The sequence below is a fragment of the Amphiura filiformis genome, chromosome 19 (genome assembly GCF_039555335.1).
Source record: "Amphiura filiformis chromosome 19, Afil_fr2py, whole genome shotgun sequence".
Classification (NCBI taxonomy): Eukaryota; Metazoa; Echinodermata; class Ophiuroidea; order Amphilepidida; family Amphiuridae; genus Amphiura; species Amphiura filiformis.
In genome coordinates this window covers 58300986-58326905 of record NC_092646.1, presented here as the reverse complement: position 1 = coordinate 58326905, position 25920 = coordinate 58300986, and the positions used below count along the sequence as shown (strand labels likewise).

At 36.5% G+C, this 25920-nt stretch overlaps 1 protein-coding gene across 1 annotated transcript in view; it reads left to right on the top strand.

Moving 5' to 3' along the window:
- The window catches only part of LOC140141566 (solute carrier family 4 member 11-like), a 302152-nt gene that overhangs the window by 177644 nt on the left and 98588 nt on the right, over nt 1-25920 (top strand). The window contains exon 3 of the mRNA XM_072163474.1: nt 8086-8293. Coding sequence (XP_072019575.1) covers nt 8086-8293 — 208 coding nt within the window. The remainder of the gene's footprint in view (nt 1-8085; nt 8294-25920) is intronic.

Genomic DNA, 25920 nt, shown 5'->3' with positions numbered 1-25920 from the left:
ATGATAGAATGGAATGCAAAAACTGCAAAAATAAATATATTGCAAAAATTTTCACTTTTACACCAGGGTATGCCAAGCAATATTCAAATAGTAAAAAAGTAGTACAGCAGGTCACTACAGGTAATGGAACATTTCCTGTTCAGCCTTATGATCATGATGATGTCATAATTTCGGGATATCGCTAATTTTCGGGACACCGTGTGTCTCAAACCTTTTAAGACGTGTCAACTTTATTGAGGTAGTTGTCTTTAAAACCGGGCAAACTTTTTTGGTGTTTGAACCGTTCAGCATATTAGTTTTACAGAAACATCATGAATATTGACGTGCTCAGAGGAGATATTCATTTTAATAGAGACGGTAGAAAAGGGATGTTGAGAGCGATCATCCGTTCATTAGGCCAATAGTATTATAATTTGGCGTTAATTAACTTCCCTAGAGTTATATCTCATCCACTACTGCACTATCTACAATGTATATCACTCACTGCATTAGCAATACCGCCATGACAGTCACTCCACCTTAATTAATCGTTCCTCCAAGTTTTAGACAACCAGTATGGAAATATGGAAATTACCCCCAATTACCAATTTCCATAAGGGCTATAGTGGTCAGTGTAATATATCCTGTTAATTATCCTTAATTAATTTTTCCTCCAAGATATATACCTAGAATTCTCCCAAGACAACCAGTACCCCCCCCCTCCCCCAATTAATAACTTCCCTCTGGGTCATAGTGGTCAGTGGAAATGTCCAGTTATACAGGATATACCTGATGCAGGCAGATTAGTACATAGAAAGAACACTTTTAACAGGATATATTACACTGACCACTATAACCCTTATGGAAATTGGTAATTGGGGGTACTGGTTGTCTTGGGAGAACTCGCCCAGCAAACACAAAAACGTTTTAAAAACGTTTTAAATAAGTTATATTTTAGCTTTTGGTTTAGGTCAAAACGTTTTAATAACATCAAAATGTCGGGTTATACATTTTTGTATAAAGGTCATGATAACGTTTTAAAACGTTTTGTATGAAAACACACTACAACAATATTTTAAAATGTTTTCAAACAATGTTATTGTAAACTATTTGTGACGTGTCATGTCAAAAGGAGACACTTTTGGGCAGGATCGTAAATGGAGAAATAGCCAAAAATTTGCGCGTGGGTGATTTTTTCACAATTTGGGTTTGTTGCGAATTTGTGATGTTAATTAATGTTAAAAATATTGTCTGATAGTTTCAGACCGGGATATAACTGGCATCTTGTATTTTTTGAGACATTTTTGAAGGGAATTCCTACTCTTAACATTGTCAATAATATTTTTAAAGGCCGATATCTCAATTTCCAATTTCATAATACCATAACTTACAAACTCAATATCTTCGCGGTGTTGTGGAGCAAAATATCTCTATATTTAAGATATATAAAACCCTCAAAATTGATAACCTGCCCAAAAGTGTCTCCTTTTGACATGACACGTCACATTTTTGAAAACATTTTTGCCAAATATTTTGTCAATACTTAAATAACATTATGTTAAAATATTTGACCCCAGCAAACACATAAATGTTCTTAAAATGTTTTTTTCAAAACATTTTAATAACATTTAAATGTCGGGTTATATAAAGGTCATGAAAACGTTTTAAAATGTTATTGCAAATATTTTGGGCAAACATTTTAGCAAAATATTTTATCAACCCCAAAATAACATTCTGTTTAGAATTAATGTTTTGTATCCAGTTTTCAAGAATGTTTTTGGAATGTTATCAAAACGTTTTTATACCCTTTATATAACCCGACGTTTTCTGTAAAACATTTTTGTTTGCGGAGTAGTGGATTATCAAAAAATGTTTTTTAAGGTTATGAAATCGTTTTATATTCTTAATATACCCTTTATATAACCCGACATTTATACGTTTTCTGACAACCTTTTATAACCTTTTGCGAATGATGACGAAATTAATGTTTTGTGTTTGCTGGGTCCCTAAGTATAAAACTTGGAGGAACGATTAATTAAGGTGGAGTGACTGTCATGGTGGTATTGCTAATGCAGTGAGTGATATAGATAGTGCAGTGCGAAAATTAGCGATATCCCGAAATTACGACATCATAAGGCAAATGTTCCATTACCTGTAGAGACCTGCTGTACTACTTTTAAAAAAATGCGTATATAATATTGGCCTAGATGCTGAAAAATTGGGCTATTCCAGTTGAAATCCACGAGGCAGCACCATGGTGGGTCCACCCCCTAATGGAAGACATGATCTTAATCTTCCACACAGGGTGTGTGAATTTCAAATGGGGTTATATTTTGTATGCATGATGCCATCTAAAATCTACACCCCTGTGTGCCAGGTTAAGGTCATGTCTTCCATAGGGGGCGTATCGATTTCAACTGCAATAGCCCAATAACTTTTAAGTAGATGTGAGATTTTCAGCTATAAAACCAGGTTTTATTTTATTTACATGTAGCGGATCATCCTCAATTCTGTCCACACAGTCTTAAATCAGAAACCCTCCACAAAAACATTACAATAGATAGGTCTTACAATAATACTTGTTTGTACAGCCAGCCGCCTATATCAGTTACATGCCGTATTTCATCAAATAGTCACCCCCCCCCCAAATAAACGACCCCCACCACTTTCAACCAAGATGTTTCAAAAATGCCGGTATTTCCATACTATCTTGTGTAGTATTGCTTACCTAGTTGCCCACATGGTCGATAATAGCATCAATAATTGGCGAAAATCTGGATCAGAAACCCAGAAGTGAACCAGAAGTCAGTGTTTCTAGTTCATAGTTCGTCATTTTAGCGTGAGTTAGTTTACCCAATGATTTTAACAGGAATTATCGTTCTAAAATTGACCTTCAATAAACGCCCCCCTTTGGAAAATGTAAAGCCCCCGGGGGCATTTATTGACGAAATACAGTAGAATATTAACTCCAAATAATCTTTTTGTGAAGGGTGTCTGCCTTTTGCTTCTTTAGTAAAAAAACCCACTGATTTAGAGGCATAATATATGATTGTGGATGGAATTTTCAATTTCATTTTCAATCTCCATGCATGGAAATGGTTTACATTGTGGGGTTAGTGCTTAAGGTCTTTTCTGTAATAGCTACCCTATAGACATTCTATGATTCTATATTGTACACATCTCACATCTATTACAGATGGGAGATTAGATTGACCTCAATGTTTATCAACAAAGGCAAGGGACTGGCATATCGATATGCTTGAGTGAATCTCATGCAACCACTACATGTACACTGTTCAATAACCTTATTGTGATGTGGCGGGAGTTTAAAAATATGATGCACGTGCATACAGCTAGGCAAAAAAACAATGGAAATTGTGATGATGCGTGCGCATACTGCCAGGCATTGAAGTCAACTTCAGAAGTCAACTCATCTATACTCTGTATTCCTCAAGTCAGTAATTAAGGTATTGTTTTTTATTGTATCTCGAAATGTAAAAGTATGCATTTTCAGAAAGGAAATGATGCAAGGAATCCAACTGGCGTAACAGAATCCTGCAAAAATTAACAGTTTTTGAAAAAAATCTTAAAATTTGATTTTACTACTGATTCGAGGAAGGTATACAAATGTAGATTACAATCTTCTTATGTATTAATTGATTTGATAGACTAACTAGCTCAGCTACTAAGCCTTAATATGAGTCCTCAACAAAATTATTATATATCTTAAAAACAAAATGTGAATGTGTTCCTGATATGACAGTGAATCAATGCCTTTGCTGGCACAGCGGTCACTAAATATATGTAGCGCCAACATTTTCACTCTACAGTATCACTACCTTTGTTTGTACATGTAGGCTTTTTTCTTGCTTAATTTTTTTGTGGCTGCTGTAAATCTTTGCTGTAATGGAAAATCTGCTGCGGCAATGAGTTTCTGCTGTATGTCAAATTGGTAAAACATACACAAAAACTATGTTAGCCCTTTTATTTTGATAATAGCAGTAGCGAAGATACCTCTGATGTGTGGGTGTAGTTCTAGAAGGGAACTATTACATAATTGATTGGCCATTTTACATGCATGCACATGACAAGTCAGGTGGATGGCCCCATCATGACTCTGACACTACGGTCACCAGCGTGTCCAGGATCTTTTCCTGTGGGGGGGGGGATCAGAGGGGCTTTCAGAGTTATGCAAGGGGCTTATTAAATGGCTAAAATCACCAAAAAATGGCTGATTTTACATGATTTTTTAACAAAATTCGGGGCTTCAGCACCCAAAGCCCCCAGGACACACCACTGACGGTACTATAAAGCATCACAAACTTTAAGTTTTGAGACTAGCCCAATAGCAATATGCTGATCCCACCGATAGATAGCAAAGTTTGTACCTCTGATGTGTGGGTGTAGTAGAGGAGGAAATATTACATAATTGATTGGCCATTTTACATGCATGCACATAGCAAATCAGGTGGATGGCCCCATCATGACTCTGACACTACGGTACTGTATCACAAACTATTGAGACTAGCCCTTAGACTGATCCCACCGATTGGTAGCAAAGTGTGTACCTCTGATGTGTGGGTGTAGGAGAGGAGGAACTATTACATATTTGATTGGCCATTTTACATGCATGCACATAGCAAGTCAGGTGGATGGCCCCATCATGACTCTGACACTACGGTACTGTATCACAAACTATTGAGACTAGCCCTTAGACTGATCCCACCGATTGGTAGCAAAGTGTGTACCTCTGATGTGTGGGTGTAGGAGAGGAGGAAATATTACATAATTGATTGGCCATTTTACATGCATGCACATAACAAGTCAAGTGGATGGCCCCATCATGACTCTGACACTACGGTACTGTAGCATCACAAACTATTGAGACTAGCCCTTATGCTCATCCCTCCAATTGGTAGCAAAGTTTGTACCTCTGATGTGTGGGTGTAGTAGAGGAGGAAATATTACATAATTGATTGGCCATTTTACATGCATGCACATAACAAGTCAAGTGAATGGCCCCATCATGACTGCTTCAATGCACCAAGAGAACTCTTGGCAATACTTAATAAACACTACAAATTATGGCTTGCATAATAATATAACAAGATTTGGAATTTCTTCTGCTGGTAACACCTATAGGTATAGCAAAGATTGTACCTCTGATGTGTGGGTGTAATAGATGAAAACATATTACATAATTGATTAGCCATTTTACATGCTTGCACATAGCAAGTATGTCAGGTGGATAACCCCATCATGACTGCTGCAATGCAAAAAAGAAAACTCTTGGATGACAAACTTTACTAGCCATTATGCTGAGAAGGTAGTGCCTATAATAGGTAGGGGAAATGTTACATGCATGCACATAGCATACCATGTGGATGGCCCCATCATGACTGCTGCAATGCACTGACAGAACTTGTGAGACTATGAATAGTTAAGCATTATGGAAGCACTTTCTTTAATAGATAACTTTTTTGCTATCTTCAGTAGATAGCATATTTGCCATCTTCAGTGATATCTTGTTCTTCAATGGATAACATTTTACTATCTTTAGTAGATAGTTGTTTATTTAATAGATAGCATAGTTGCTATCTTCAGTAAAAAAAAATAAATGTAGATATTTATATCTATAGCGCTTTATGCCGTAAACAGCCTCAAAGCGCTTTGCATTTATTCCGCCGTTATTAGAATATGTCGGAACCACGTTTGCTGCCTACAATTGGCGCAGGGTTCATCAGTACAACAACTGTGACTACCCCTAACAGCTTCCCATTGCACCTGGGTGGGGTGAGGCAAGCGAGACAAAGCACCTTGCCCAAGGGCGCAACACGGTGGCGGGACGGGGACTCGAACCCACACACGTCAAACAAGCTCTCAGATTATGAGTCCAAGGCCATAACCACTAAGCCACCGTACCCTACAGTAGATGGGGCTTTCTTCAATGGTTTTCAGTAGATAGCTCTTTCCTCTACATGATAACATATTTGCTATCTTCAGTAGATAGCTTTTTCCTCTATAGATAAAATAGGTGTTATCTTCAGTAGATAGCAAATATGTTATTTATTTTAAAGAGACTGTACTGATCTTCAGTAGATACCTTTTGCTCTCTTCAGCAGGTAGCTTTCTCTTTGATTAAGCATATTTTCTATGGTAAAAACTCTCTTCAATAGAAGTGTTTTGTTCTCTAGTAAATATTATTCTCTTTAATCAGTAAATGTGTTGTTGATATTATGGAAAAGTTTTCTCTTCAAGTTTCCACATCACCAAGATCTTTTATCATAAGATACATAGTGTATATCCAAAGTGGTGTGTATAGGTCATACTGTACGGGACACATATGTGTGGGTGTTTATATAATTATGGCTAACTTCTTGAAGCAAGTTAATTTGTCTTTGAGGTACATCTTGTTTTGAGTGGCCTATCGACCATAATTTCTGTGACTGCATTACAATACCTTTTACCTCATGAATACTCTTCACACTAAAATACAGGTTGTGTAAAGGCCATTTATGTTTAGGAAACATGTATGGGTTTTTGTATATAATTATGGTTATTTAAATAACTTTGTGATGCAAGAATAGTGTATAATTTATTTGAGAGCTTTATTGACCAGGTAGTATGTGTGTGGCTTAGTTACAGTGTCATTTTGTTCTGAATTACTAATACATGGATGTAATAGAAACATGAATGTGGAAGGGAAAGTATAGAAAATATTTGCATACAGCAAAAAATAAAATCGCTAAAAACTAACCCCGATTTATTTCTGTGTTTTCTTAGCATCAGAGAGTATCCATAAAGCAAGGGTGAAAATAAGTGGAAGACAGGAGCCATTTGACCCCCAGAAACTATGAAATGGCCCCTGGTTCCATCTCAATTTTAGTTGACCAGGGGACACTTTTCTCACATCCCTGGCCTTTGGATAGTGAACAAAATATATCAAATTCAAAGCAACTAGTGCTCATCCATTTATTTTCATTGGCCCCTTGGTGATTGGAAATGAGCCCTGGTTCCTAGTTAAATTTGTTGAACCAGGTGCCATTATCACTAAGTGGCCCCTGGTTCATCCAAAGTGGCCCTTAGTTCACTCCAAATCTTGGTGAACCAGGGGCCATTTTTTTGCCAAAATGGCCCCTGGTTCAAACTTTCTTATTTTCACCCTTGCCACAAAGGTTCAGTGCTGAAGTCAGAGCCAATCTTGTACTTACACTAATAATGGCTGGCCGCGGGGAGTTCATCATTGTAATTATTTATAAGAAACTAGAGCAGTAACCGCACCATAGCTGAACCATGGGGCTTTGGCAGTATATAATTGTGGTACATGTATATATCACCCCTTTATGACCCCTTAATGACCTTAAATGAATTTCAAAATATTTTAAACATGTTTAGAATGTCATAAGGATCATTGCATTTAAATTTCAGCTCAATTGGAGCATTTTAAAAACTTGACCTTTATCCCCTTTATGACCCCTTAATGACCTTGAATGAATATTAAATTATTTTAAACATGTTTAGAATGTCATAAGGATCATTGCATTTAAATTTCAGCTCAATTGAACCATTTGAAAACTTGACCTTTGACCCCTTTATTGACCCCTTAATGACCTTAAATGAATTTTAAAATATTTTAAACTTGTTTAGAATGTCTTAAAGATCATTGTATTTAAATATCAGCTCAATTGGATATTTTTGAAAACTTGACCTTTGACCCCTTTATGACCCCTTAATGACCTTAAATGAATATTACAATATTTATAACATGTTTAGAATGTCATAAGGATCATTGCATATAAATTTCAGCTTAATTGGAGCATTTTTGGTTAAAATGACCTTTTTTGACCCCTGTGACCCTTGGATGACCTCTGACGTTAGGAAATATTTTTATCATATTCTTTACTTCTTACTCTTTCATTTGACACCACTTGGGGGTTCATACCTTCGTGGGAATTAAAGATATGTCCATTTTAGACCAAATGGTTGGTAAGTAAGTAAGTAAGTACATGTATCATACACTCATATAGGCTGATACCATTTCATGGTTCAGCAAAAATAAATTGGTCTAACACTAATTATTCTGTTTTTTGTTTTTTTTACCTCCAGAGAGTACCCATGAAAGATTTCAGTGCTGAAGTAAGAGCCAATCTAGATGTGGGTAACTTTGTCCATAAAGCCACGCTGCTGATGGATGTAATGGAAAATAGCCTGGAATCAGTCGTGGATTTAATGTTAGAAGAATTGCTGGCAGGGAATGAAAGAGAAGAAGCAATCACAAAAGAAGCAAAAAGTGCCCTCTTCACACATGACTCGGGTAAGTGGTAAAAGTGGGATGAATTTCCGGGCTAAAGGGGGAGCACTCAAATATGATAATGTACATGTGTGTGACCAGTGTTTCTTCTTATGATAATGATTGGTCCAAGCTGGCTATTACAGTACTGGCTGGAATCCACCGGGCAAAAATTGCGTGGGTTTTGCACGGCATTTTGCATGGACCGCTCAAAAACGATCTTCACAGATCATACCGATTTTGCGCGGTTTGCACGGTTTTGCGTGGTACAGTTAAAAGTTGTGCTAACCAGCCAACTGCCCGCGCGGTTTATGAGCGGGTTGTTGCACGGCATAAGCCTATTATAAATCCAATTTGCTCTTCTTTGTCAAGCACTTGACAAATGACACACACATTCGGAAGTGGTATTTCAGTTCGCAATGCAATCAATAGCTGTTCAAAACCCTTGATATGATTCGTTGACCGTGTTCCGAAGTATAAAACAACATGATGGGTCTAACTCTAACACCACCGGCCGGTCATGCGAAATTTCATAACGGGTTTTGATTTTACCGGTTAAATGTTATGTATTGTAGGGCCTACTAGTTACACGTTTAAAATATTAAAATTACATTTGTTTTCATTTTCTTTCGAATATGTTTTTCATAAAGATGTAACTTGGATTAAATTGAGTATAAATTGACTAACAATTTATCATTATTCAATTGATAATAGAGCTAGGGGCCAACTTCGAAAAAAGAAAAATATATGAAAAACGATCGAGATAAAAATAAAATGCGTCGATGGAAGAACATAATGAAAATTTACAGAAGGCTTATCATTGGGCTTAATTTTCACGATTATCACTTTGTTTGCGGCAAAATAACGTAAAATATAGACCCATATTACATTCTGCCACTACCAGAGTTGAAGAGAGAAATAAACTTCACCAAGCATGGCACCAAACCATCCCGAGCTCCGCGATCGCCTGAGCTGAGTGCCTTCCAGCGGTACGGTATCGGACTATCTTCGCCACAAAATCATCATCATCATCAGCATAAATTCATGTTTCTCGCCGAGTCACAGCATTTATTTGACTTTAAAATCATCTTACCTTTAGTTCTATATTAAATCTATCATCAAAAATATAAAAGCTGCAATTTATTCCAGAAAGTAATGTCGATATCCGTTTCATTTATAAATGGCCTGCCATCGAAGGCCTTTCCATCTTGTTCTTTGAGGCGATAAAATCCTGGGATGTAATTCAAACATCATGAACATGCATGATACACGATTTCATATTTTCCTGAAGAGCAGTCAGCTGTTCATTCCTATTCTGATACTTCATAATTTATTTATTCCAGGTATGTGCGTGTGAGAGAGTGATCAAGAAAGACACAAGAAGAGGTGTTGAGAAGATCAAAGTTCCTTCTTTGTTGGAAAATTCCCCATATCAACAAGAATACAAGATCATTCGAAGCATTTCACCAGTCGTCATCATTTTAATTGAGACGCTCTTGTTTGTCGCATGCACAAGTCAAACTCTTAGTCAAAACATTCCCACGTCTCTATCAGGGGATTCAGGTGCAAAGCAATTGAGTTTGTAGAACATCCAGGGTGTATAGGGTATATGCCACGCGCTGTATACCACATTCCATTCATACCATGTCCGTCCACCAAGATGGGATGGTATACCACAACACGTGTGTGCTTGCCATCACAGATCGATCGGAAGACTAGAGGTTGCATGATACAATACAACTTGCAAGAAAGTTTTGAAGAAAACAATTGATAGTTCATATCCACAAATCTTTCAATAATATAATTAATATTCTTCCCACAAGACCACTAGTTGACATCGAAATCCGAATAATGAACAAGCCGAATGTGTCGATGTCAACATGAAAATTTTTTATGAATGGGGATATTATAAATAAACCTAGGAAACAAGCGAAACAACCCGCGATCTCATTGGATAGCATTTCTCAGGCCCTGGTATTTCTTTGCGGTCCTGTGGATCACATGATCATTAATTATTCATAATTTTAAGGGGCTGTGCAATAATAATGAGCCGGGGGCAAGATTTTTTAGCAAGCGGGGGGTCATTCAAGCAATTTTAGGCAGGGGGTGGAGCAAGCAATTTTTGGCACATCATTTGAAATCCCCCGCTCATAATTAAATAAGAATTAAACAAAAAAACAAAACAAAATATTGTCAAAAAAAAAGTTGCTTTTCCCTCACTTCTCGCGAGACATTTCTTACCTATTTAAGATAAAATTCCACCAAAATCGTTGTTATCATCCCGGAAATTTAAATATCTATCGTTGGTATTCTAAATTCATGAAATTATCCTGGCACTAAATTATACTATCAAATCAAAACACGTGCATACGGCACTTTCCCCTTTCCCACACATCACACGCACGGTCTAAATATAGATTGGGGGTTGAGCTGACCTAGATTATCTAGCGACCCTGGAAGCAAGCACCTAGCAAGGATAAGAATATTTTATTGGTAATTATTTTTCATAATCGAATTGAACTTTCAAAGTTTCGCCTTAACATTTTTCTTTGTTTTAAAATATTCACAATGATGTTAATAAAACCGTCAAAATATCCAACAAAATAAAATCTGTGTGTCTTATTGTGTTCTTCATTTTCAGCAATGATTTCACACTCATCAGAATATTGATAGCCACATAGCCAAAGCACAGTCCACGCCCATTTGCCTCCTTAATTATTCATTAGCTCAAACCAACGATCCCCTCAACTTTATGTCTGGCTCAAGATCTGCATGCGGTCTGACTAGAAAAATTCAGATGGCACTAAAAAAAAGAGTAAATATGTGGAATTCGAAAGAGAGAGAGAGAGAGAGAGAGGGGGGGGCAGGAGGGTGAGAGAAAGAAAGGGAGAGGGAGGTAGTAAAAGTTACACCAATACACCAAATGACCCTATTGTGCATAAAATTTCATGAAAAAATATTGAAATATATGCGGCATTTGCCAATATTATTATTTTTATTATTATTATTATTATTGATCTATTTGTTAAAAATGATTGATCAACTTATAATTAAAATATTTTGAGTATAAGTCAAAAAATTTCAATTCTGTGTTATGTCTGAACTTGAGTCAAGTTTTTAGAAGGTAATTTTAATCCAACACTTTCATCATCTTCGCGATTTTTCTGTCATTTTCAGTTCAAGCAAATAGGCTAAATTATTTTTCTTTGTAATTTTGCCCTGAAGTAAATATTGATAAAAGCTGATGAACCAACCCGAAATATAATAAAGTGATATTATAGAGCTGTAATCCCTTACATAATTACGCAATCATCCAGCAAAAAAAGTGGGCATTTGCTAGGAATTTCCGTTCTTTTGAAGGAGCACCAGTATGATACATTTTGTATGCGTGCCTGATGGGTGTGTGCAATTGGCTTCACAAAACACCAAATGACCCTATTGTCAATTAGCATAAAATTTCATGAAAAAATATTGAAATATATGCGGCATTTGCAAATTGCAAATATTATTATTTTTATTGTATTATTATTATTATTATTATTATTATTATTGATCTATTTGTTAAATGATTGATCAATTTATAATTAAAATATTTTGAGCATCAGTCAAAAAACTATAAAAAGCGATTACCTGGCTGATGGTGACTGTACCCACCAAGTTTTATGCCCATATGACAGTTTTTACTAATTTCACCTCAGATGACCCCTTGTGACCTCGTAATGACCTTCCAAAATTTGGCTCTAAATGTTGACTGTACCCACCACGTTTCATGCCCATACGACAGTTTTTAGTAATTTGACCTTGGATGACCCCAAAAGGACCGTCAAAAAATTTGACTCTAAAAGTTGACTGTACCCACCAAGTTTCATGCCCATATGACATTTTTTACTATTTTGACCTCAGATGACCTCTGGGTGACCCCGGATGACCCCAAAATGACCGTCCAAAAATTTGACTCTAAAAGTTCACTGTACCCACCAAGTGTCATGCCCATACGACAGTTTTTACTAATTTGACCTCAGATGACCTCGGGTGATCTTGGCCCACTTATCGAAACAAACTTGTTCTGTCTGAGGTCCAGATGCACCCACCCACCAAGTTTGAGGAACGTGTGACCCATAGTCTCCGAGAAAATACGCGGAAAACCGTTGTTACTAATTTGACCTCAGATGACCCCTGGGTGACCTTGACCCACTAACCAATACAACTTGTTCTGTCCCGGGTCAAGACGCACCCACCAACCAAGTTTGAGGAACGTGCGACCCCTAGTCTCCGAGAAAATAGGCGGACAGACAGAGTCACAGACAGACAGACAGTCACAGACAGACAGAGGCACAGACTACCAGTATTATTATAATAGATATGTATGAATGTCACAAATCATGAAATTTCTTGCCAGATTCTTTACGAAAGAAGTTTTTTGTTTTTTCCTAATAATAATGTTAGGCCCATTTTCCGAAGAAAAGTAACTTGGTGACGTCAGATTTACTAAAGAAAAAGGTGGTATTTATTATTGAAAGAAAAATATGCATTAATTCAATGAAATATTAATCAAAACGCAAATCGTAGTATTTAAAAACAATTACACGTACACATTAATAATAATTAATATAAAGAAAGGTGAAAGAAAATGTTAATTGATTCAAATTTGCCAGCGTTAAAAATAATCACACACACACCAAATGGGGTTACCATGGTGACCTTGGCTGAAAGCCGACTAGCAACTATTGTTTGAGCGCCACGCCCCTCCCCCACAATAACTAGATCGAGGGTCACCCAGCGGTTAGCAGAGGTTGTTTACAACTATTTGCGCACTTTCCCACACTATCTGAGGGTCGTGCCTCACGTGCATCAGGGCACCCACGTGGCCATGTGCAGTAGAGCACGCACGGCATGTCAAACCCAGGTCAAAATAAATATTATTATGCGTTATTCAACCGGGATTCTGTAGGGGAAATATTCTTTTCGGAGTTTGTATTTAAGCTTTTAATATCAGCATTTTCATTTGAAATGAAGTTTGGATAATGGGTTTTGGAATCATATAAAGCAATTAGCTGGAATAAATTGCATTAATCACAGAACTCACTATTCACCGCGAAAATTGCATTTTTTCGCGAACCTATAAATAGATGAATGTTATGACATGGTGCGACATCAAAAATGTTGGGAGTGGACTTTCTTATTATTGTTTTTAAAATACATCATTTGATGTTCACACCACATTCCAAAGATAACTATACGCGGTACGGCAATTGATGGCCAATTTGAATAATTCAAATAACATGAAATTGGTCATAATCGGCTGAGCGGCAAGAAATGTCTTGGTGCTCGACATTCACGTGAAGATGATAAAATGTTGGTCGGAGCAGCAATTTCAAGGATCTCTGGTTAGTCAACTCATAAAGGATTAATAAGTCGTGCCAGGATCCTCTGTGCCAGGAATCAGGATGGTCTTTTCGGGTGCGGTCTCAATACAAAGGCCTTCCGATTCATCTCTTGCCAAGGCGCATATCGGGTTGTTTGGCAGCTGCCGTGCCGGGCTGGGGCATTGAAGACCCAAGGGTGCGTCTGGCTTCTCAGTCCTGGGGGCTTCGGTAGCACTTGGCTATGGATCATTGGATGTATAATCTACGTGCACTTTTAGTTCTGAAACGAAAAGGAAATACATGTAGAACAAGTATTGTGACTTTGTGAGATCGTAAATATGTGTTTGTCTCAAGGTAAGAACAAACAAGAACAGCTTGAAAACCTGGCCCGGGAAAACTGGGTATCAAACATGTCGGCGAAATAATATTGAAAACATAAAATAATTATGTACGTACAGACACATCACTGTAACGAATGTTGAATTATATCGGCCATCTTCTATGTATCGGTCAGTAAAATTTGTGATGGCAAGACGATTATGTTTTGGGTGAATAAATTGCTATTTCATAAGATTCATGTGTGGGGAAATTTGATGCACAAACCGATGACTCGGAGACCAGCGTATCACGGGCCGACTTTGTGCTCGTAAGTGCTGGCAAAAATGTCAGGTTCCCGGTTGGGTTCTTGCCAATTTATCGCGGGAGAAGTTTTAAAGTTAATAATAGCGCTCGTACAAACACAGGTTTGAGCATAAAGCGGGGATTTTTCTCAAAAAAATTCTGTTTTTATTTCCATTTTTGTACATTTTTAAAAACAGGTTGTCTTATTTTTTTTATTAGTTTTGTAAATTAATTGCGCATCGTCGATGTTTTAACTTTTGCCGAAGTTCTTCTAAACATGGAAATAGTATAGTAGGCACATAGATATTTAGAAGATAATGTTCATGTTCCAAGCTAACATCAATGATCAAGCTGCTCAGTGCTTCATGTCACGATGTGTCAATCAATAACGATGAAGGTACATATCTTGTTGAACTACTTCAAGTGATGAATGCGAATCATTAGCCTATCGATTGAAGCGAATAGGATTAAGCCGTGCAAAACTCATGCGCGGTTTTGCGCGGTACAGTCAGTAGAGATGCTAATCACATCGGAGGTTCATCAGAGATGACCGTGGAACAACTACCGCGCAAAACATCAACCCGCGAATACCGCGCGTGGGTTTTGCACGGCCCGTGCCCGGTGGATTCCAGCCAGTACTGTACATGCAAAAATAACCTACTGGGTTCTGGGTAAGGAGAAAAGCTTACTTTATTGTTTTTCATTAGGTTTCTTCAAGTCTTCTGGGCCAATTTCCCAACATGTTGGACCAATTTGGGTTGTACAACCTTAGTAGGAACAACGAGTGTGACCAAATAATTATTTTCAGGACACAACATATCGTTATTGGGCATGAAAAACCTCCCTATGTGTTTGTGGCCACAGAACATGTTTAAAACAAAACTGCCAACTGGTTGCTTTGAACATGTTCAGGGGCCAATGACACATAGAAGGTTTTTCCTGCCCAACAACGATATCAAACAAGGTTTATCCTAGGAAAGACCTGATGAACAATAATACCTTTATACCCATTAGCATTTGGGCAAATAATGTGCCTCTTGTCATAAGTAAGTTTGATTACACATACCATATCCTCTAATAAATTCCTTGCACGTATTTTATTTAATTGTTATTTTTTGTCACATGTGTATTATTTCTTGCGTACCCCTGACCGTGGTCAATTTTGTATTGTGCACAAACATATAACCTCATCAAAATTAAAGATGTTTTTGCCTCTACAAAGACACCTCCATCAAACCAGTCCCTCATTTGTCTCTATTTGTATCTAGAGGATCAGTGCCTGACAAACTGTTCCTGCAAGCTGAATTTTAAATTGTTTTTATGGTTCTTGAGTTACAGACAATGTGTGTCAAATTTAAATCTTCTCTTAAATCTCTTCACTCGGGTGTTGACTGCAGACGACAAGTTTTCAAAAATAAATAAAACTAATTCAAAAATTTCAGAATTGTACATTTTCATGACCATAAATGGAATCAGCATGAAAAATACATTAAAATGAGTACAAACAAGCCTAGTATTGGTTCTTAAGATAGCTCTTGATATTTTGAGAAAATATCTCAAAACTTGGACTTGAAAATGTCTCAAATTATGTTGAAGCCTTTGGCTAGCACGCAGAGCATTAAAGCTTCTCACTCGTTATGATCAATCATGTGTCAGTGCAATATTTAATGCCGTTGAATTTCCAGTCTCAACACTCTTGAAATTGGGCTATTCCAGTTAAAATCCATACACTCTGTATGGAAAACATGTCCTTAATCTCCCACACAGGGGGTGTCGATTTTAAATGGAGTCACCCATTCAGGTAATCCCATTTGAAATTCACACTCCCTGTGTGGGAGATTAATGTCATGTCTTCCACAGGGTGTATGGATTTCAACTGGAATAGCTCATTATGCTTGTGGAAAACTTCACAAAAATACAGAATCAGAGGAAGAGATTTTGCAATTATCTGTATTTTGATAATTTGGTGAAAGAAGTTGCTTATTTCAATGATGAAACTGTAAAATTTGGAAACTGAAAAATGTCTTTTTAATAAAGTGTTTGGGTCACAAAGTGTCTAGTTTGCACAGATAGTAGGCCCCTAAAACAAAAATCAGTGAAAAGTTCACAATGTTTCATTAAAAAGTGCACTATTTTTGTTTTGCATGCAGAGGGCAAACAGGGTAGGTGAAGTTTGCTGTGATTTGAGTTAGAGGAGTAAACTAAAAGGAGTATTTTAAAGCTTAAAATATCTTCAATTTTAGAGATCATCGTGTTGTCTGGAACCAGGCCTGTACACAGTTCGAACACAAAGATCCATGTTTTGCTATTTTTTCCAATAAAAAGTTTCAAAACTGGGAGAAGAATTGATAAAGGGTCAACATTAAAAAAGTCCCAAAGGTCGGCAGGTTTTAAATTCAGAAGGGGATTTAAAAATATAGTAAAAACAGGGTATATACAGTAAGCCAAAAAATTAAGGTACCAGTTGTGTTCACCCCTGTATATCCCAAATAAAGACAAATATGTCAAAATTAAAACAGGCAGCCAATACATGTACTCTTTAGCTCTAATTTAAGACCTTGTTGAAATTGGTTGAGAATTAAAGAAACAGTGATCTAAAACCTAATGAAGAAACAAAATCAAAAGTTGCACTTTTGAATCAGCATGAAAAATACATTAAAATGAGTACAAACAAGCCTAGTATTGGTTCTTAAGATAGCTCTTGATATTTTGAGAAAATATCTCAAAACTTGGACTTGAAAATGTCTCAAATTATGTTGAAGCCTTTGGCTAGCACGCAGAGCATTAAAGCTTCTCACTCGTTATGATCAATCATGTGTCAGTGCAATATTTAATGCCGTTGAATTTCCAGTCTCAACACTCTTGAAATTGGGCTATTCCAGTTAAAATCCATACACTCTGTATGGAAAACATGTCCTTAATCTCCCACACAGGGGGTGTCGATTTTAAATGGAGTCACCCATTCAGGTAATCCCATTTGAAATTCACACTCCCTGTGTGGGAGATTAATGTCATGTCTTCCACAGGGTGTATGGATTTCAACTGGAATAGCTCATTATGCTTGTGGAAAACTTCACAAAAATACAGAATCAGAGGAAGAGATTTTGCAATTATCTGTATTTTGATAATTTGGTGAAAGAAGTTGCTTATTTCAATGATGAAACTGTAAAATTTGGAAACTGAAAAATGTCTTTTTAATAAAGTGTTTGGGTCACAAAGTGTCTAGTTTGCACAGATAGTAGGCCCCTAAAACAAAAATCAGTGAAAAGTTCACAATGTTTCATTAAAAAGTGCACTATTTTTGTTTTGCATGCAGAGGGCAAACAGGGTAGGTGAAGTTTGCTGTGATTTGAGTTAGAGGAGTAAACTAAAAGGAGTATTTTAAAGCTTAAAATATCTTCAATTTTAGAGATCATTGTGTTGTCTGGAACCAGGCCTGTACACAGTTCGAACACAAAGATCCATGTTTTGCTATTTTTTCCAATAAAAAGTTTCAAAACTGGGAGAAGAATTGATAAAGGGTCAACATTAAAAAAGTCCCAAAGGTCGGCAGGTTTTAAATTCAGAAGGGGATTTAAAAATATAGTAAAAACAGGGTATATACAGTAAGCCAAAAAATTAAGGTACCAGTTGTGTTCACCCCTGTATATCCCAAATAAAGACAAATATGTCAAAATTAAAACAGGCAGCCAATACATGTACTCTTTAGCTCTAATTTAAGACCTTGTTGAAATTGGTTGAGAATTAAAGAAACAGTGATCTAAAACCTAATGAAGAAACAAAATCAAAAGTTGCACTTTTGTGTTCTAATCAATGAAAGCATGACGCTAGTTTTAACGTGCTAATCAATGGAAGCACAGCACTAGTTCTCTTGTTCACGAACGCTTTGTGTACAAATCAATAGGGCATTTAATGCAGCAAACTGCAACTTTTAAATTGGTATCTTCCTTGGGTTTTGAGGTCGCTGTGTATTTATTTCTTGAACAATTTCAACGAATGAGGTCTTAAATTCGAGCTAAAGATGCAGCTAGTGGCTGCTGGTTCCAATTATGACATATCTGTCTTTGTTTAGGATATACAGGAGGTGAACATAACTGGTACCTTAATTATTTGGCTTACTGTATATCAAAATAAAGTATACAGTTTGAAAAATGCCACCAGATTAAAAAGTATGAGGTATTTGTTCAAAATAATTAGATAGTCTGAATCAATGTTACAACATCTTGTCCTCACAACTGTTATTGGAGAATAAGATGTTGATTCAGCTGTCAACTATATCATTTTGACCAAATACCTCATACTTTTTAATCTGATGGAATTTTTCAAACTGTATACTTTATTTTGATATATATATACACTGTATAATGTTTTTGTTCAATAGACATTAATCACTGTATTCTTCACTTGATGCACTGTTGATTCAGTATGAAATGAAATGATGTGTTTAAGTTTTAACTTAAGTGTTGTGATTTTGCTGTTCTTTGTGTAATATTCAATTTTTTCTCAGATTTCTTTAAATTATCTCTACTATCTGAGCTTCCGGATGCACTTGTATTTTACGTTTGGTTATTTGATCCACTTTTTGTATGTGCAGAGAACAAAATTTCACTATCTCTGAAACTTTTTGCTTTTCTAATTTGGCATTAATTTCTTCAAGAATTTGTCTCTTACTACAGAGTAACAATATAATACTTTCTGTGCCCATTTTTTTCTCCTGCTTGAGCAACACACAAACATGGGCCATATGAGTTCTCCCTATCAATTTCTTTGACTTTAGAGGTATCAGAGAAACACACTGGTAGAAACATGAACCCCAATGGTCACTACCACTGAATTACCGGCCTCTAAAATCTATTTTGATTGGTTACAAATTGTGCTGTATATCATGTATTGAACCAATCAGAAATCTCGTAAGAATAGTCAGTAGGGCTGAAATTGCTAAGGGATACGTACAAGCTCTATTTTGATTGGTTGCTAAGATGATTAGCCTATATCATGTAACTAACCAATCAGAAGCTATGTACATGTAAGAAAGGCAGTAGTGCCCATGGGGTTAATAACATGTCACATCTAATGATCTTTTCAAATAATGATAATAATTGATTTGATGAAGTTCTTAAATAACCTTCTCTGTAGTTTTTGTCCACATTGTTAAAATTGCCAGCATGGCTATGTTATGGTATACCTTGACAGTAATAGCATTTTGACAGTCATAATTAGTTGTGTGATAGAGTGTCTGAGGTCTATGGCCATGATAGGGAAGTATTAGTAGAATGTCTATTTTTAAGTACTTGTAAACTGTCAAATATTATACATTACAAGCATCTTTCAGAAGGATTATTTAATCTTCACATGAAATCATTCCTGTCCCGGTACAACCCTTTTTAAAGGGTTTTTTTTAATGTTTTTTGAAAATGTTTATACTTTGTGAGTCTCAAGTGTTATAGTAAATTACAGTTATACTGAAGGTCAAGACTTAGAAAATGTTTTTTCAAAATTAAGTCAAAATTCTTTAAAGCACATTGATAAGTTAGTTGGTGCTAGGTTTTTGGACTAAATTGGTAAAAGTACCTGTTTTCTGAAATTGTGTAACTCATGTTGATAATTATCAGAGTTGAATAAGTTTGAAAATATGTATAGTTTGTAATTCAGGCATGACATTCGGGCATCAAAGATTAAGATACAGGTTCTAAAATTAAAAATGGAATTGTTTTACTGTAGATGGACATTGTCATTGAATTGACAGTGCATATTTGATAGTGCGAGTTTGCCAAGTTTCACACATTACTACCCATAGCCAAGATGAAGCATCAATTTCTGTCAATTAATGCAATTGGGTGAAGACCATTTAACTTTCAATTACCATGTACGCACTCCAGGGCATTCATTATTACCTAGTAACGATGGGGATACATCATGATCTGGACCAATGGCTCACAGAAATGTCAAATGGAGAAATTGGGAGGATAATTTTCCTAACAAATTGTGCAGTTTTGTTCCAACCTTTATTAAAAGGGTGTTATTGATTAATGTGCAATTTCCTGGTAGTTGTAACTTCCAAATTTAGATAGTCAGCCATTCGGTTATCATCGGGCTATTCTTGTTGAAATCCATGCACCCCCACATTAAGCAGTGTGTGCTATCTATTGAAGATAGCCCATTAAGCAGTGTGTTATCTATTGAAGATAGCCCATTAAGCAGTGTGTGCTATCTATTGAAGATAGCCCATTAAGCAGTGTGTGCTATCTACTGAAGATAGCAAATTAAGCGGTGTGTGCTATCTACTGAAGATAACACATTCAGCGGTGTGTGCTATCTACTGAAGATAGCGTCTTAAGTGGTGTGTGCTATCTATTGAAGATAGCACATTAAGCGGTGTGTGCTATCTACTGAAGATAGCACATTAAGCGGTGCGTGCTATCTACTGAAGATAGCACCTTAAGCGGTGTGCGCTATCTACTAAAGATAGCACATTAAGCGGTGTGTGCTATCTATTGAAGATAGCACATTAAGCGTGTGTGCTATCTACTGAAGATAGCACATTAAGCGCGTGTGCTATCTACTGAAGATAGCATATTAAGCGTGTGTGCTATCTACTAAAGATAGCACATTAAGCGGTGTGTGCTATCTATTGAAGATAGCACATTAAGCAGTGTGTGCTATCTACTGAAGATAGCACATTAAGCGGTGTGTGCTATCTACTGAAGATAGCATATTAAGTGGTGTGTGCTATCTATTGAAGATAGCACATTAAGCAGTGTGTGCCATCTATTGCTATTTACTGAAGATAGCTAGCACATTAAACTGAGTATGCTATATACTGAAGAGAGCACATTTCTCTCATTCAAGGGTGTAGATTTCAAATGGAGTCACATATTTAAGTAACCCCATTTAAATTTCACACTCCCTGTGTGATAGACTAAGATCATGTCTTCCAATTAGGGGGTGTGTTGATTTCAACTGGAATAATGAACTCATTACTGCATTCTACTCATTTGTGATTTGATATGATGTGATTTCTGATGGGCATTCAATGTTTGATGTTAAACCTTCCATTTGCCGTAATGATTACGTCAATTCTCTCTACGCTTCACTATCATACAAACAATATATCAATTTTCTTCATATCTCAGTAGGATTTCAGATATGCTCATCTGTAAGTACACAGTTCTTTAACCCCAATTTGTTTGCACATTCATAGAATGACCTTTGAATGTGTTGGGTACAAAAACTCATACTTGGCAACTTGAGGTCATATTCTGAGCTATGATTAGTGAATAGAGGTTAATGAACGATGCCACTGGAGAAGATAACATTTTGGCTCATGGTGACACTAGGATCATCAATCATGCTCATCTGTCAGTACTCAGTTCTTTAAGCCCAATAGGCTTCTACATACATAGAATGACCTCTAAAGTGTGTTTGCTACAAAAACTCATACTCCACAACATGAGGTCAATTTTTGAGCTGTGCTTTTTAAATGGAGGTTATTGACCTTTGCCATCAGAGATCATTTTGGCTGATAGTGTCTCGCCCAGCCAGAATAATGAGGTGAAATCAAGACTAGTTGTTTCAAATTGAAAAAAGTATTGCTAGATACAGTAAGACACCCAGATCTGAGTGACATGATTACAGGGATGTGCAGTCATGCAATTTTGATACCCAAAAACATAAGACCAAGATATTTTGTATTGAATGTGTAAGTTGTGATTAAAAAAACCAACCTGACCCTGCTAGTGAATTCAACTTGAAACTGTTTTCTCCACATATTCTTTAGGTGAAATAGAGCTCCCTTGAATAAATGGCCTGTGTGCTGTTTATTCTGTGACGCAATTTAATACAGCCCGGCTGTCATCATACATATGGGCAATTGAGCAAGACCTACGCACATACAAATGTGATTATTGGCTTTCTTGGCCCATTTCCTATAAGATCAAGAAGTACACAACAGTAGTTAAATTGCTAAAACTGGTAAAATATAGATCCCGCCATATCATTCACATTAATGAGCTATTCCAGTTGAAATCCATACACCCCCTATGGAAGATATGACCTTAAAATTAATGATAACAAATTCTAAATTGCGATGGTACAGATCTTTTAGAGACACCCTGTCACAGTTGGGATTAAATCAATGCTGTTAGGCATCAGTTGTTCCACATTCGAATCCATAGAGAAACATGGATGACTTAGATACCATACAATGCTTGGGGTAAAAGAATCACAGTAATGTCATAACACCCCCATAAAATAATAATAAATGCATACAAATATTTAACTATCTAGAACTCACTATACTGATTTAGTTGCAATTATGCAATCAATTTGTAGTAAATGGGTTTGTTTGAAATCAAACACTAGGGAAATGAGGTGATTTCAGATCACGTGGCACATCTTGTGTGTAATAATACGAACGTAAGTTACCTCCACACGGAGTTCTTTTTGCTTAAGCAGTGTGGTTCTCAAGCAAAAGCTTCGGGGAAATCCACCGTGTGAACTTATCCCCAAATTCATCCCTAAGAAATTTAGGGGATTTTGCGATTTCCCCAAGTGTTCTTCAAGTGGTCCTCGAGTGTTACCGCCATGTGAACAAACCATTTTGTGATTCTTGTGTGCTGAGCTTAACCTTGGTGCACCATCAGATTCTCGAACCCATGGTTTTTTTTTTTTTTTCTGAAGGGAAAGAACAAACAAAAAAGAAGAGAAGATGAACAAAGATGTCACTTGACTTATCCCCAAATTCATCCCTAAGAAATTTAGGGGATTTTGCGATTTCCCCAAGTGTTCTTCAAGTGGTCCTCAAGTGCTACCACTGTGTGAACAAGCCATATTGCGATGTTTGAGTGCTGAGCTTAACCTTGGCGCACCACTAGATTAACCCTAATTGAACCCATGTTTTTTTTGCTATCGGAAGGGAAAGAACAAACAAAAAAGAAGAGAAGATGAACAAAGATGTCACTTGACTTATCCCCAAATTCATCCCTAAGAAATTTAGGGATTTTGCGATTTCCCCAAGTGTTCATCAAGTGGTCCTCGAGTGTTACCAATGTGTGAAAAAGCCTTGATTCTTGAGTGCTGAGCTTAAAGGTGCATATTGGAATGTCATCTTTCCCTGGGTAAGATCTGACACCAGGACAGCCCATGGCCAGAGGGTACTGTGAGTAGGTTTGTTTCACCTTGAAGGCAAGGATAGTCTTGCAAATATGGGCTAACTTTCCCCTAGGCCATCCAATATGCCATATATAGTAGGACTACAACTGGTATCTACTGGTCAGTTTATACTCACTCCTATTTCCACATCTGTTATTTTTATATGCTCCTTTAACCTTGGCGCATCACTAGATTAACCCTAATTGAACCCATGGTTTTTTGCTATCGGAAGGGAAAGAACAAACAAAAAAGAAGAGAAGATGAACAAAGATGCCACTTAGCACCCGTAGGATTTTACCCTCCGACCCCTCGCATGCCGTGCACACGATCACCGCCATGTACCTACAGGGATTTCGCTGGCCTGGCCGGCGATTCCCTGGGTATTTATGACTTGGGCTGATTCTGTCTCATCGTGAGTTTAGTGAGTTTCAGTATGGTTAGGGTTAAAAGTCAAGAATTCCAGGCTTCATTGGAGTTGTGTGGTCGCACAGTCGGGGATTGAGTTAGGAATCGCAATTCTCGAGTGCGCCGATCCTCAAGATTCTATAATTGTCTGAACACACCTATAAATACATACATACAGATACCGCCCACATGGTGTAATAACAATTTGAATGCCTCATGAGATTTGGTGACAAATACTTATTTCCGTCTCAAAATTGCATTTTTGGTTGTTCTAAATCCTGCTATTTATTTCAATTGCATTGATATGATTTAGGATGTGTGTGGTAAATCACAAAGTTTGAAGTCAAGGAGCCTTTATAAAACAATTTTCTTTGTGTTTATTGCAATACATGTGATTTTAAAATATGCTACATACAAATTCATGTAAGCATAAAGTAATATGTTTGTATTAAGTACATACACCTTGCTATCTACTGAAGATAGTTTTATACATACACCTTGCTATCTACTAAAGATAGTTTTATACATACACCTTGCTGTCTACTAAGATCAATTTTATACATGCACCTTGCTATCTACTGAAGATAGTTTTATGCATATACCTTGCTATCTACTGAAGATAGTTTTATGCATATACCTTGCTATCTACTGAAGATAGTTTTACACATACACCTTGCTATCTACTGAAGATAGTTTTATACATACACCTTGCTATCTACTGAAGATGGGTTTATACATACACCTTGCTATGTATATTGTGTATATTGCAATACATGTGATTTTAAAATATGCTACATACAAATTCATGTAAGTATTAAGTAATATGTTTGTTTTAAGTACATACACCTTGCTATCTACTGAAGATAGTTTTATACATACACCTTGCTATCTACTGAAGATAGTTTTATACATACACCTTGCTATCTACTGAAGATAGTTTTATACATACACCTTGCTATCTACTAAAGATAGTTTTATACATACACCTTGCTGTCTACTAAGATCAATTTTATACATGCACCTTGCTATCTACTGAAGATAGTTTTATGCATATACCTTGCTATCTACTGAAGATAGTTTTATACATACACCTTGCTATCTACTGAAGATAGTTTTATACATACACCTTGCTATCTACTGAAGATGGGTTTATACATACACCTTGCTATCTACTGAAGATAGTTTTATACATACCTTGCTATCTACTGAAGATAGTTTTATACATATACCATGCTATCTACTGAAGATAGTTTTATACATACACCTTGATATCTACTGAAGATAGTTTAATACATATACCTTGCTATCTACTGAAGATAGTTTTATGTATACACCTTGCTATCTACTGAACTTCTAAAGATAGTTTTATACATACACCTTGCTATCTACTGAAGATAGTTTTATACGTACACCATGCTATCTACTGAAGATAGTTTTATATACACACCTTGCTATCTACTGAAGATAGTTTTATACATACACCTTGCTATCTACTGAAGATAGTTTTATACATACACCTTGCTATCTACTGAAGATAGTTTTATGTATACACCTTGCTATCTACTGAAGATAGTTTTATACATACACCTTGCTATCTACTGAAGATAGTTTTATACATACACCTTGCTATCTACTGAAGATAGTTTTATACATACACCTTGCTATCTACTGAAGATAGTTTTATGTATACATGTACTGAAGATATTTTTATACCCATCCCATATCATGTTATCTAGTGAAGATTTGAGATACGAAATGTATCTTCAGAAATGGGTCTAAAGTTAATTGTATCCAGTAGATGGCATGACGTGTGTATAAAACTAATTTTCGAATACAGCTATGTGAGTGTTTTAAAACCTATCTAAGTAAATAACAAAGTTCGGGAATAAAGTATCTTCACTGGATTGCTAAGTGGGGTTATACAGTTATCATCACATGTAACAAAGAATTTAGAATTTTTCAAATTTACACATCAATTTGAGACTCTTATCCCTGGCTCCTTATGGCAGTATAGGTCTCCAGGTCATACGCAGTTGATCCAAATTCATAAGTATGTTGAAGCTTATGAAGCCTCACATATGCACATATATAGACATATGTATTGACGTC